Genomic DNA, 13,406 nt, shown 5'->3' with positions numbered 1-13,406 from the left:
AGTCCCTCTGCCTGAAACAGGAAGTGTTTCTCTCTGCAATTTAGTTCCTTTATAATTTTTGTATCTACAACTTTCTAAATTCTAATATATGTACATATCACCCCTTATGTTGTATATTTAAATGATAAAATGTGTGATTCAGATAGTATTCAAAGAAGGGACAGATGAATTTGGACTCAGGGATAAGGTAAGAAGATATGACTGAAATTAGGCTTGAAAGACGGATACCTAATTTTGTGCTATGAAAATAAAACAAGGAGGGAAAAAAGGTAGATAAGATGGACATTTAGTAAGGAGTTTGAATTTTATCATATGGAAAGGGTAAGCTTGCTGATTTTCAGCAGAAATGTGACATGATAAAAATTATGTTTTAGGAAAGATATATGAGCTTCAATATAGATGTGGAGTATTAGGCAACAGAAACATCAAACATGAGTCTATTGTAATCAGTGAGGTGTAAATGAAATAGAATAATAAGAAAGGAAAGCAATAGGTAGATATGAGAGAATTTGAGGAAGAATCAACAGAAGTAATGAAAGAAACCGTGATATTGTTAGACTTTGTTATAAAAAAATAAATAATTGGATTTGCATAGTATATAATTTGTTTAGATATCTTGCAAGACTGTAAGATTCTAGTGGGGCTAACGTCACTCAAGAACAGTTTTTATTTTTACATTTAATAAACAGTTTCACAAACTTTTCGGTATTTCATATCTGTATCCAATTATTCATGTCAGATATGCAGTGATGACTGGAATTATTTGAAAAACAAACAAACTACCACCAACAAAAAAACAACTAGCTGTAGAACCTGGTAGGTGACTCTTAATCATTGTGATCTGACGAGATTTATGTAATTTTCTTAGTCATAAAGTTGATGAACTTTGGCTTTAGAACTGTATGACTTGGCAAATAGCCCATTAAAATATGATAATACTTAGACTGTTAAGTGTAAATAAAGGCCTATATGAAAGTAAATTTACCATATTTACCTACACGATACAGACTCTCATTCACCATCTTTTGAATATGACAGTATGTAGGGAAAACAAATTTCATATAATTTGTTAGCATGATTTTAACTTTTAAATGTTTAAACATAAGGTATTTGTTCCATATTCTACCGTTTATATATAAATGTTATGGATGTGCCCGTTAGCCTTATTTTCCACGGTCTTCTCTCTACTTTCTACCATAGTACTGCATAGTTGCTTCCGGTTCCGCAGCATGCCCAGCTCTTTTTAAATGCTGGTGCCTTCTTCATTGTTCCCTCTTTTTCTGGTTCCCCAGCATGCCCAGCTCTTTTTATACACTGGTGCCTTTGATATTGTTCCCTCTTTTTGCAATGCCCTTTCTCGTTTGCTGCCTGGTAGAATCTCATGAATGTTTCAAAGCTCAACTCTAATGTTTCTTTTCTGGGAAGGCTCCCAAATCAGTTGATCTTTCCCATTTCTGTGTTCCCACAGACGCTTTTAATGATATATTAAATCACCTACAATAGTGAGCTTTTGAAAACAAGTTAGGATTGTACCACTTTGTGATAACGTTCAGAATCCTTAGTGAGGCTTGCAACGTCCCCACCCCTCTAAAACCCAACATACTTAATTCTTTAGCCTCATCTCCCACTCTGATCAGACTAGTCTTTTTGTTTCTCAATGGTCTGAGGCTTTTCTCCCAAACTTTTTGCACATACTATTCCCTTTGCCTTGGAGACTACTTTCTAACCTCTTGGTGATTTTCTACTCATCTCTTACATTTTAGATAAAATTTTACATTCTCAGAGAGACTTTCTATGACCCTTAGATGAGGTTACTTCTGCCTGATATAAGCACACAAAACACTGTGTACAATAAAGTGGTGTATTCAATGCTCTTTTCCATCAACCTTCATGAGCATGTCTGCCTTTTCCAGAGTTATATCTCCATTAATTATGCAGTTAAGTCTTTAATCCATTTTCAGTTTATTCTTGTACTAGAGGCCCGATGTACGAAATTCGTGCACGGTGGGGAGCAGGGGTGTCCCTCAGCCCAGCCTGCACCCTCTCCAATCTGGGACCCCTCGAGGGATGTCTGACTTGTACTAAAGGCCCGATCCCTCCTAAATGGTCAGTCAGACATCCCTCTCACAATCCAGGAGTGCTGGCTCCCAACCACTCACCTGCCAGCCTGCTTGATTGCCCCTAACCACTTCTGCCTGCCAACCTGATCACCCCCTAAACACTCCCCTGCCAGCCTGATTGACACCTAACTGCTCCCCTGCCAGCCCAATTGCCCCTTACTGCCCTCCCCTGCTGGCCTGGTCACCCCTAACTGCCCTCCCCTGCAGGCCTGGTTGCCCCTAACTGCCCTCCCCTGCAGTCCTGGTAGCCCCCAACTGCCCTCCCCTGCTGGCCCAGTCACCCCTAACTTCCCTCCCTTGCCAGCCTGGTTGTCCCTAACTGCCCTCCCCTGCAGGCCTGATCACCCCCAACTACCCTCCCTTGCTGGCCTTGTCCCTCCCAACTGCCCTCCCCTGCAGGCCTGGCCCCTCCCAACTGCTATCCCCTGCTGGCCTGGTCCCTCCCAACTGTCCTCCCCTGCTGGACTGATCACCCACAACTGCCTTCCCCTGCTGGCTGCCATCTTGTGGTGGCCATCTTGTGTCCACATGGGAGCAGCCATCTTTGACCACATGGGGGTGGCCATCTTGTGTGTTGGAGTGATGGTCAATTTGCATATTACCTCTTTATTATATAGGATAAGAAGGTAAGAAGGTGGTATAGTTTTTTTTTTTTACATGTATCTGTCAAGTTTTCCCAATAGTGTTTATTGACTAGACTGTCTTTATTCCATTGTATGTTCTTGTTTCCTTTGTCAAATATTAATTGACTATGTAAGCTTGTATTTATTTCTGGGCATAAAATGTCTGGACACTGGCCCTATTTCTGGGCCTAATGAAGACAAAGTTGAACTTTTTCCGTGGTGGGACAGAGATGAAACACTGGGAACCCAGGGGTAGTCCTTTGATTTAGCTTCTACAATGAATCTTACCGTGAAACCTCAACCTCCCATGTGTGAGTCTCCTGAAATGCTTTTTTATTAACCCCATAAAAGGACCCCATTTCCACTGGCAGCACTGTGAAAGAAATTTAACCTGGTCAGAGAGGGACTGGAGGAGTTAAGTAATGCTACCCAGAAAAGTGACACCTCTTCTAAGAACTGAAGGATGAACATGTATCATCCATGTGACTGTAGAAATTAGAAGTGTAGGGTGGTGGCAAGGGGTTTTCATGGAATTGAAATGTACCTCACATCCTAGCAATGAGTGATCCTGTGATATAGTGAGAGAGGGTGGCTTAGTGGGCATGATCCATGCATTTGTGCAGAATCCTGTGCTTAGAAGGTACCTGTACTTGGTTTGATACTTTGCTGTTGCTGTCTTAAAAGTCTTATTGATTTTTGAACGTGGAGTCTTGTTGAACAGGGGCTACAACAATGATAGTCATTGTTATTTTTCTGAATCTTACTAATTCACAATTAGCTACTAGATGCAGTCCTGGAAATAGATCTAAACCAACGCCTGACCTGGAAGGGGAGAGCCCACTACTGAGACTCACCTGAGCATAGTTATTGCACCAGAGCATATGGGAGGGTAATAATAACCAGGCTGGAAGGCTTTGCTAGAGCTGTGGGGTGGGTGGGTGGGAAGGACACAAGGAAAGTGTAGCTGTTGCGTATTATTTCTGTTGCCAACACAAAATTTCAGGCTTTTAGTCCCCTCTTAGTAAAAGTCCAGGTGTCCTACACTTACCCCTTTTCTACATTTTCTTCAGGTTCACTTGTACATCCATAACCATTAGCACTGGCTGAGTAGGTGCCAGCCCACTAAAGGAACTAAAGTGCTAATATACTTTCTGCTTCATCAGCACTGTGCCCCAGTGCCCTACCGCACAGCTTCTTTTCCAAAGATTGCTTTGAGAGTAATTCAAACTGTCCAGTAATTAGAGGTCTCCCACTGATTTCCTCTTCCCTTGCTTTACTACCTTCAATTTAAACCACAAGGCCCTTTTTGTCAGCCCTGCTAATTGTACCAAAATAATTATGTCAGGTCAAAAAGTTTGTTCCATGTTTAAAGATTGTTAAAAGTGACCCCAGGTCTCGGTTTATATGGCTTTCATTTTGCTTTACTTCCAAAACTATAAATAATTCCTGCCAAGGCTACAGTAGACAAGGATACAAGTGATGATGCTGATCTTCGTGCCTGTTCTGGTGGCAAAACTATTTGCAAAGTGAAAAAACCATCATTTGGAGGAACAAGGTAACGATATTCTTGTAAACTTGGACTCATAAGTCCACCTACTCCATGGATGAAAATTCTTTCAGTACCATGTTAGGCCCATGGTTATATGCTCTATGTTTCATTTTGTTTGCATCTTTAGGATCTCTGGCAGGGTTGGCCATGGCCTACCATGTGAACCTGCTCATCCCAACCTACTTTCTCTCTTTAATTGATCTCATTCATTACTATGGTTGTGAATCTTAGGCTATGATGCAGTGATAATTAAATATTTTTTAAAATTTAGTTTTCTTTCTTTATTTGAAGTATATATGATTATATTGAACTAAAATAAGGGAGACTATGGTTTGACAGGTGGTAACTTATTTTTTGAGTATCCTCTATGTCAGTGAATGGCAGCAAACATGACCTTATTTATACCATATATAGTAGAATATAATTGGAAACTTTGGGCAAATACAATAACATCAATTTACACTTAAAACTTCCAAGACTAAATTAATTTTTACTCAAATATAGTTTATTTGCTTTCTTACACTTGTATTTGACTATTCACACAGGCAATTTTAACTTTTTCATGAAATTTGAAGTATTATTCTAGACAGCTGTTGTATCAAATAATAAACAACCTGGCATTAATGTTAAAAATGTTATTTTTCATCACTTTTTCTGATAAACAAAATAATGAGTAAGTTGAGTGTTTATACTTAAAGTATCCCTTCTAGAACTTCTGAAGTTATTTTTAGGAGTTCATGATCACACAAGATGAATTTAAAAATTCAGAAATATCCTTTACTTTTGTTGTTGATGTGTTTTAAAACGCTGTTCTAGGTCGGCTTGAATTTTTTTTCTTTTTTAAGATACAAATAGTGACACTTAAAATAATACTAACAAGGACCACACATCCAACTACTAACAACACCAAAGAAGAAATGCTAATTCCAGGATTGGGATTTGGATGTATTTCATCAGGATCTCCTTGAGGAATAAACAAAGCTACTTGTGCAATGTTGGATACTTTTGATGTCAAACTGCTACTATCCACACTTTGAATGGCAATGAATATGTGGGTTGCATTTTCTTCTGAGATATTTCCTGGTTTAAATGCAAAGGTTTCCTTGGAGTTGGCTTCTTTTGGCAGCAGATCAGTAGTGTTTACTTGCAGAGCATCATCAAACTTGTCTCTTAGATCCAGGATACTTCCACTTATTCTTATGATATACTGTTTAACTAAAAAAAAAAAAAGTACATGTAGTTTAGAAACTAGATCATACCATGTTAAATTTCTTTTTATTCATTCTCCTCAAAATATTGTTTAGTTATTCTGAGTTATACTCATATCCAAAGCTTTAATAATTTTTCAATATAAACTGAATTCTTATTTTTAAACTGCCATTGCTACCTTTTTTGTTTGAAAATGGGACCAGTTAAAATGTGTTATATTTGATTGATTTAGATTATCTATACTAATAAAAGAGTAATATGCTAATTAGACCGGGTCAACCGGACATCTTCTGGACATCCTACTTCCTTCTGGACAAAACCATGGTGGCAGGGGCTGAGGTAGAGGCGGTTAGGGGTGATCAGGCCGGCAGGGGAGCGGTTAGGGGGTCAATCAGGCTGGCAGGCAGAGGTGGTTAGGGGTGATCAGGCAGGCAGGCAGAGGCGGTTAGGGGAGATCAGGCAGGCAGGCAGGTAAGTGGTTAGGAGCCAGCAGTCCCGGATTGTGAGAGGGATGTCCAACTGCCTGCGGGATCGGGCCTAAACTGGCAGTTGGGGCACATCATCAAGAAATGGGCAAATACAATAACATCAATATGGGACCCAAGGGGTCCCATATTGGAGAGGATACAGGCAGGGCTGAGGGACACCTCTCCATGCACGAATTTCGTGCACCAGGCCTCTAGTCAGATTACAAAATTAATACTTTACTGAGTTATTAATTAAAAATTGTTCTCCCATCCACCCTTATACTTTTGTTTTTGAATGAGCATATTTCACCTAATCAACGCTGCATGACACTTCATCCTTACCTTTTCCAACATCAAAATTGTCTCCTGGTGCTGTCCATGTTAGATTAATCATATCCCCATCAGCTGTGGCCTCAAGGTCTGTGATTTGACTTGGTGGGTACAGGTCAGGCAAGGGAAATGTTGAAATATTTGAAACCACAAATGCACTTCCAATTGCTGTTCGGGTAAAACTCTCCAAATTTGTCTGAGTATCCTTATTAATTTCAGGTCTTGGTGGATTCCCTTCAATTTTCCCTGCATTAAAAATTTCCTTGTTTATAATGAGCACAGCACTACTAGTATTTTCAATTGACTCCGCATCCTACTTGTTCTCTCCTTTTATTTGTATATATAAAAGCCTAAGCGACAGTAGCTATGACATACACTGACCACCAGGGGGAAGACGCTCAACACACAGGCATGGAAACATGGAACAGACTGATGAATCCCAGAGAGAAGGGGGGAGGGGAGAGGGCGGGAAGAGATTAACCAAAGATCTTATATGCATACTAGAGGCCTGGTGCAGAGATTCGTGCACAGGTGGGGTCCCTCGGCCTGGCCTGCAGGGATTGGGCTAAAACTGGCTCTCCAACATCCCCTGAGGGCTCCCATATTGCGAGAGGGTGCAGGCCAGGCCGAGGGACTCCACCAGTGCACGAATCCATGCACCAGGCCTCTAGTATATATATCAAAGGGTTGGGCAAAAGTAATTTTACAGTTGTGAGTATATGAAACAGAGTTCTTATATTATTTATTATTGTCTTATTTTCCACATGAACAACTGTAAATCTACTTGTGCCCCACTATATATTTTACTAATCGAAACAGTTTATTCTTAAATTATTTATTATTGGTTTATTTTCCACATGAACAACTGTAAGTCTACTTTTGCCCCACTAGATATATGTTTTACTAAGTTTAGTGACAAAGTCATAAGCATCCAATTGGTGGGAGAACTTATTTTCTTTAGTATCCTGACCAGGATATTGTAGGATAATGAATTGTAGGATATAATTGGATAATGAATTGCTAAGGAATTAAGGCTGCCCTGAATAGAAATAATACTATAAAATTCAATATATGCTTTTAATGGGAATTCTTTGTTTCTCAACTTATCTTTAAGTTGGGAATAAACCTGGGTAAATTGTTTCTGATTTCCCTCTAACCACTGTACCACGTTCTACCCTTCTTCCCTGTTGCAAGTGCTAAGGGATAATACTTCAGGTTATATTCCAATTGTCAACAGAAAGCCCATGAAAAGCCACAAGATAAGAGGCAAAACAAAGGAAAATTAATAAGGAATAAATTCTTAATCCTTATGTCACCTTTCTCAATACATTTTTCTTTTGACTTAATAAAAATATTCAAAATAAATGTTTACTAACTGGCTTATGCTTAGGTACATAACGTATTAGCCTGTTTCCTTCACCCTTAGTTGAAAATCTGGCATATTATTATTGCTGTAGGCAAGGTGCTCCAAATTAATTTAATGGCTGACATTTATTGAATGCTTACCATATGCCAGACACTGTACCAAAGCATAGGTTAATTTAAAGGCAAATCTCAGTATGACTGAGAACTTCATTCCAGAAATGGGAAAAGCTATACTCTGAGCTGTAAAGTGTTTGCAGCCTCAACCATATCAACTTACAAGTATTCCAGCCAGCATTGCGTTTCAGATATCATGAATTACTCACCATCCACGACCCAGCCTGGTATGTATATGGCTCTATTTGGTGGGTGCCTTAAGTTTTGTGTGGCAGTGTTTGCTCCTCCATGAGCTCGTACTTTTAAACTATATCTGCCATTTTCTGAATAAGCTGTAAAATATCTGGAGTAGACTCCATCATTCTTGAAAGTGTCAGCACCTTGTTAGAGAAATTAAGGAATGAATTATTATTGTAAAGAAAAAGAAATTTATGCATTTTCCAAGGCAAGTATATATCCTTTGTAAGCATATCCCTTAGAATGAGCTCCCTATTTTTCACGGGGCCAACTCTCGATGATAGGTTATAAATAGTCTGAATTAATTACATTGCATAAGATACTGATAGAAATCCATGGTAATCCAGATGTCTATCAAATTGGTGTTGTTGTTGTTTTTTCCTTGCTCACTAAACTCTCAAAAGAAGATTCAGTTCCCAGAGTAACCCAGAGTCTGTGAAAAAGATTTTTAAGCACTGATCACCATGCACACCAGGGAGAGAGGATGGCCCACACTGTGTCTTGTTTCATGCTAGTCAAACCTGGTATCTGATGCTGTTATAATGTTCCCTCCTGTCTTATGGCAGTTCTGCCTGCCCTTGGGCCTCAGTTTCCAGGACTGTATTTGCAGTTTGGGAATTTTTCTTGTCTATCCCTCTTCCCTGCTGGGGGCCAAGGTTCTACCCCTTAACCCCTTATGGTAGCGTGTTTCACTCTTCTGGCCAGACTTTCTTGATGATGTGCCCCAAAGAAACACTTGTTCAGAATTCTTGATGCTGTCCTCTGTTGAGTGAGACCTTTCTATCTGGTGATAGACATTGGTTGTCTAGGTGACGAACAATAATGACCGTAAATAACATTAATTGAGTATTACTATGTACAAGACACTTGCTAATCACTTTGTAGATTTTACCTGAATAGAATTTCCTGCTGTCCCTGTTGTTCATAATCTGCATCAATTTTCTTGGTGTTTCTCACTCCCCCACACTGTCACGGAACCCATAACATATCCTGAGTTATGAAAATATAGGCTTATTCTTTAAAAAAGAAAAACACTGTGAATTACCTGCACCATTATCAAAAAGTTCCAAAACTTCTGTTTTTCCACTACTTGATTCAATGAATGCAGTCACATTGGCTCCAAGAATGGGTATATACCCTTGTAGAATTTCTACATAAACAATCATTGGGCTGGGGAAGCTGTTTGTGTCTTTATTCATTTTAGCATTCACTGTAATTGGGGGCACAGAAGAATTTGCTGCTCGAGAATTAACTGTTATAGTTAATGTTTCTGAGTTTGCTTTGGCTTGAAGACTGTAAGTCCAAACACCCACCTAAAAATTCAATGGAAGTAGAGTATCAGATCAAGCTATTTTCTGTGTTTCCATTATCTAACTCTAAAATAAATCTTAGAAATGCGTTGCAGAATAAACAGGGTTTTGAAATTTTTGAGATTTTTTTAAGGTAAATGGATGAAAATCAAGGCAATTTGGACAGGGCATCCTGGCTATTGTCATGCATGGTGTCCAAATTTCGTGAAATCTCAGCTGGGAAAAATACGTTTTGGAAAGTTTTCCTTGGTCTTGGCCTTATGGAGTTCAGAGATTTTTAATTCTTTATTCTATGATCTGGTAATACTAATAAGCTGTACAGATTCCCTCCGTTGCCTCCTTAAAGTTATTCTTAGCCTATCTAACTTTTTCCCTTCTCTTCCTTCCTCCTAATGCATACATTCTTTTTTCCTTTTCCTGCCACCATAATTTTCAGGACCATACTGGCATAGAAAGTACATTGTATTTTATCTAAATTTTGAAGATGATACAAGTATTGGTACTCATATTTATGGTATTAAAGAATGTATTTTTAGCTATGAAACAGATTTATGTGGAAATAAAAAAGCTGATTGCTTACCTTTGCAGTTCCTGGAATACTGAAATAGGCCATTTTGGAAGCAGCATCCACTGTGGAATTTTTCATTGGTGTTCCATTGGGATCCAAGAGAGAAATAATGGGCTGCTGTTTTACCCATGTGATGAGAAAGAATGTGTCCTTTCCCACAGTGCTATCAATTATTACAGTTCCATTCATCCAGAGATTATCATTGAGTGTTAATCCCTTACTTTCAATCTGTATAAATATATATATTTTAAAATTAGTGACTGGAGAAAAGAGTAATTTTATTATTTTTTCTTTAAAAACACACACACATAGTTCTTAATTTCTGGCCTGAGAACAAGCTTATATAGGGGATACCTCCATAGCCTTGTGATCTCTCTGAAAGTTGTTAGTCAGAAAGTATGGACATAAAGGGTCTGAGTTAAAACCATTAGAGCAGGAGAATGGGTTTTACAGTTGGAGACATGACGGAATTATTTTTTTTCCTACTTGTTTTTGTATACACCCACCTGAGATTTTAGTATTAAAGGATGCTACAATGTCAAAGAAGAATTAGCTGTAGTGTGTGTGTGTGTGTGTGTGTGTGTGTGTGTGTGTGTGTGTGTATGTTTGTGTGTGGGGGGGTATGTGAGAGAGAGGTAGAGAGGGAGAGAGAGAGAGTGTGTTATCCTCAGTTTACCCATCTTCATGATGGTGGCTACAGTACTAGTATTTGAGTAGAGACATAGTTAGGTAAGGACCAGCAAGTAATGAGACAAGCACTCATGGATATTTTCCTGATGTGAAAACTTCACATACTTTTTCACACATCCTAGAGTTAGTAACCCTGAACAATAAACATGTTCAGCAAGAGTGTAAGTAGGGCAAAAGGTTATTTATGAAGTTGGAATATTGAGAAGTGCATGTTAGAATCTTTGAGAGGAACCTCAAAGAAAATTTTTCAAGTTTTTGAGGATGGCTCTTAGTAAAGTACAGCGAATTTTATCTACTGACCAAAAAAGTGCTTTCTACAGATGTGTCATTCCAGGAAATGATGGGAAACTCAGCTTCTATTCTAACTTAGTCCTTAATAAAAAATACCTCCATATCACTACTGAGATAAGAGAGTGAATTCTACCATTGAAACATCATCACAGTGACAAAAATCTCAGTCCTATGTTAAGTGGACAAAATATTATTATCAAGTTAATCTGAATGTGAGTGACTTTTTTAGACTCCCTGTCAAGAACGTGTAAGAAAGTTAGAAAGCTTTGACTACATAGCAGTATTAGGGGACAATAACTGAGTAAAGAGTGGGAAGCAACCTTTCCTTTGTATTCCAGCTGCCATTTTAAGTGAGGAAACAAAACCTTTCTGCCCCTTCCATAGAGTTTAAGAAGTCCACATTTAAAACTCTGACCACTTCCTGTATGCAAATGACCTTTTTTTTGGCTGATTTTCCACGTCCCATTCTTATATTTAAAATTTCTTCAGGATATTCCATTTTAATGTCCCACCATCCACTAAAAATCACTAAGGTTTAAACAGAACACAAAGCAATATCTTCAAGATCAGTTCTCCCTCTTTACTTGTCAACTTTAGATAGTAGTATCATCATTTTCTAAGTCAACCAGAAATTAGTTTTATTCTCCTTCAATTTATTCTCCATACATTACCAAGCTAGATCCAAGATGAATTTTTAATCTGTTTGCAAGGTGAAGCTACAAACCAGATCTCAACATCAGTCTGCACATGCAATCCTAATCCTGCATCCTATAATTTATGTGCTCTTCATTGTTGGAGACCAGAAGAAAATAGGTTTGTTTAGGTGATCATGTCAAGTTTTAATGTAGGCATAGACCTAATGAACTGGAAGATGGAAGACAAGTTTTCACATAAGGTGACATGATGTAGATTTGGTGGGAATGGATAGGGATAAAAACAGAATTTTGTAAAAAATAATTTCAAGGAAATAGTCTGCGTTAACATTTTACATTGGACATGAATGAAGAATCAAAGTTTAGTCAAAGTTTTTGAATTTAAGTAACAGAAAATGAGGGTGTTATTTAAACACAGGTAAAAAAAGGGAGTTCAGTTCAGAAGAGAGGTGAATAAAATAGAAAGCCAGTGAAAAGAGTGTTTGAACACATAAAGAAAACCCTAATTTTTGGATCTGTAATGACTATTCATTCTCTTTCTTCAGATAAATTTCTTTCCAAGATGCTTTCCTTCCATTTCTAATCCAGGTTCTTGAGTTCATTTATCTAACCTAAATTTATTTCACAGCAGTGAAGGGTTAGAGAAATCTTGAAAGTATGATATATTTTTATGTATTCATAGAAAAATGGATGCTGTGTTATTGGGCAAAGTCTATATTTTATGAAAAATCAACATTTTAAAAAATATATATTTTTATTGATTTCAGAGAGGAAGGGAGAGGGAGATAGAGATAGAAACATCAATGATGAGAGAATCATTGATCAGCTGCCTCCTGCAGGCCCCCTACTGGGGACTGAGCCTGCAACCCAGGCATGTGCCTTTGACCAGAATCGAACCCGGGACCCTTCAGTCCGCAGGCTGATGCTCTATCCACTAAGCCAAACGGACTAGGGCAAAAATTTAACATTTTGATGTTATTCCTTAACCAAACTCTATGTAAGAAGAAAAAGAAAAAAAATCTGCTATTTCACTACTCTTTTACTACTTAATTTGGTCATATCTGAAGAATGGCCATGAATTTCTTTTACATACTTAGTTTTGATTTTAATAACTTACTTTGAGAAAAACAGCACTCAAAACTTATAATAACCGAAGTATTTTTCTTGGTATGGCTAAATATAAACACAAAAACCTGAGGAATTGGAACTCAGACCTGAATAGACTTCTGGGAAATATCAGCATTTCCTGATGCAAGGGCCCCGAAAGCATCAATGAGGCCATTGTTCTGGGCTTCATCTGAGGCAAACAAATGCTTTCCTCCTAAAATGTAAATATATTTATTAGGTTGCTTTCTAGAAAATAAGTACTTATTACAACTTAGTGATTTTTAAGGTTAACAGTAAACAAAATAATAGTTTTAGTATATATTACTAAAATAGACCCAAACCAGATAAGTGTAAAGATTAACTCTGAAATGTTAACTTAAAAATGTCAAAACCAGAAAGTGTAAGCTAACTTTATACTTCACTTATAGAAATTTCAGCTGGTTGAAATGCATCAAATAATAAAAAAATAAAATGGAATTTTATTATGGAATAATAATAATAAAAAAAGATGTTACAATTCCAAACATTAAAGCTCACAGACTTCACAAAGCCCTTTAAAGGAATTATTCATTTTTATTTTTGATATGGTTCTTAACAATGTTGGCCTTCAGGTATTCCAGCCACAGTGGATCAGAACAGAAAACTAGGATGGTTCAAGAGATACCAATGAGGAGATAGAAATGAGGAGATGGTTCAATAGCTGGCAATGAGGAGATAGAAAAACAGTAAGCAATGGAGACAAGTCCAAAAGAATTACTACTGCTGGGGGCTTG

The 13,406-nt window shown here is 37.9% G+C and overlaps 1 protein-coding gene across 1 annotated transcript in view; it reads right to left on the bottom strand.

The window, feature by feature from the left end:
• Nucleotides 1–5,091: 5,091 nt before the first annotated feature.
• LOC308241559 (calcium-activated chloride channel regulator 4-like) overlaps nucleotides 5,092–13,406 on the bottom strand; it is a gene marked incomplete at its 3' end in the record, with an annotated part of 39,343 nt that continues 31,028 nt past the window's right edge. Inside the window, exons 9-14 of the mRNA XM_080655071.1 lie at nucleotides 12,741–12,847; nucleotides 9,905–10,120; nucleotides 9,060–9,327; nucleotides 7,987–8,157; nucleotides 6,311–6,544; nucleotides 5,092–5,507 (exon numbers count right to left, since the gene is read on the bottom strand). Of these exons, the coding sequence (XP_080511197.1) occupies nucleotides 5,092–5,507; nucleotides 6,311–6,544; nucleotides 7,987–8,157; nucleotides 9,060–9,327; nucleotides 9,905–10,120; nucleotides 12,741–12,847 (1,412 nt within the window). The remainder of the gene's footprint in view (nucleotides 5,508–6,310; nucleotides 6,545–7,986; nucleotides 8,158–9,059; nucleotides 9,328–9,904; nucleotides 10,121–12,740; nucleotides 12,848–13,406) is intronic.

Source organism: Plecotus auritus (genome assembly GCF_963455305.1).
Source record: "Plecotus auritus genome assembly, chromosome: 2".
In the NCBI taxonomy this organism is placed as follows: domain Eukaryota; kingdom Metazoa; phylum Chordata; class Mammalia; order Chiroptera; family Vespertilionidae; genus Plecotus; species Plecotus auritus.
Note: the sequence above shows the minus strand (reverse complement) of the source record. Positions and strands in the feature narration are given on the sequence as shown.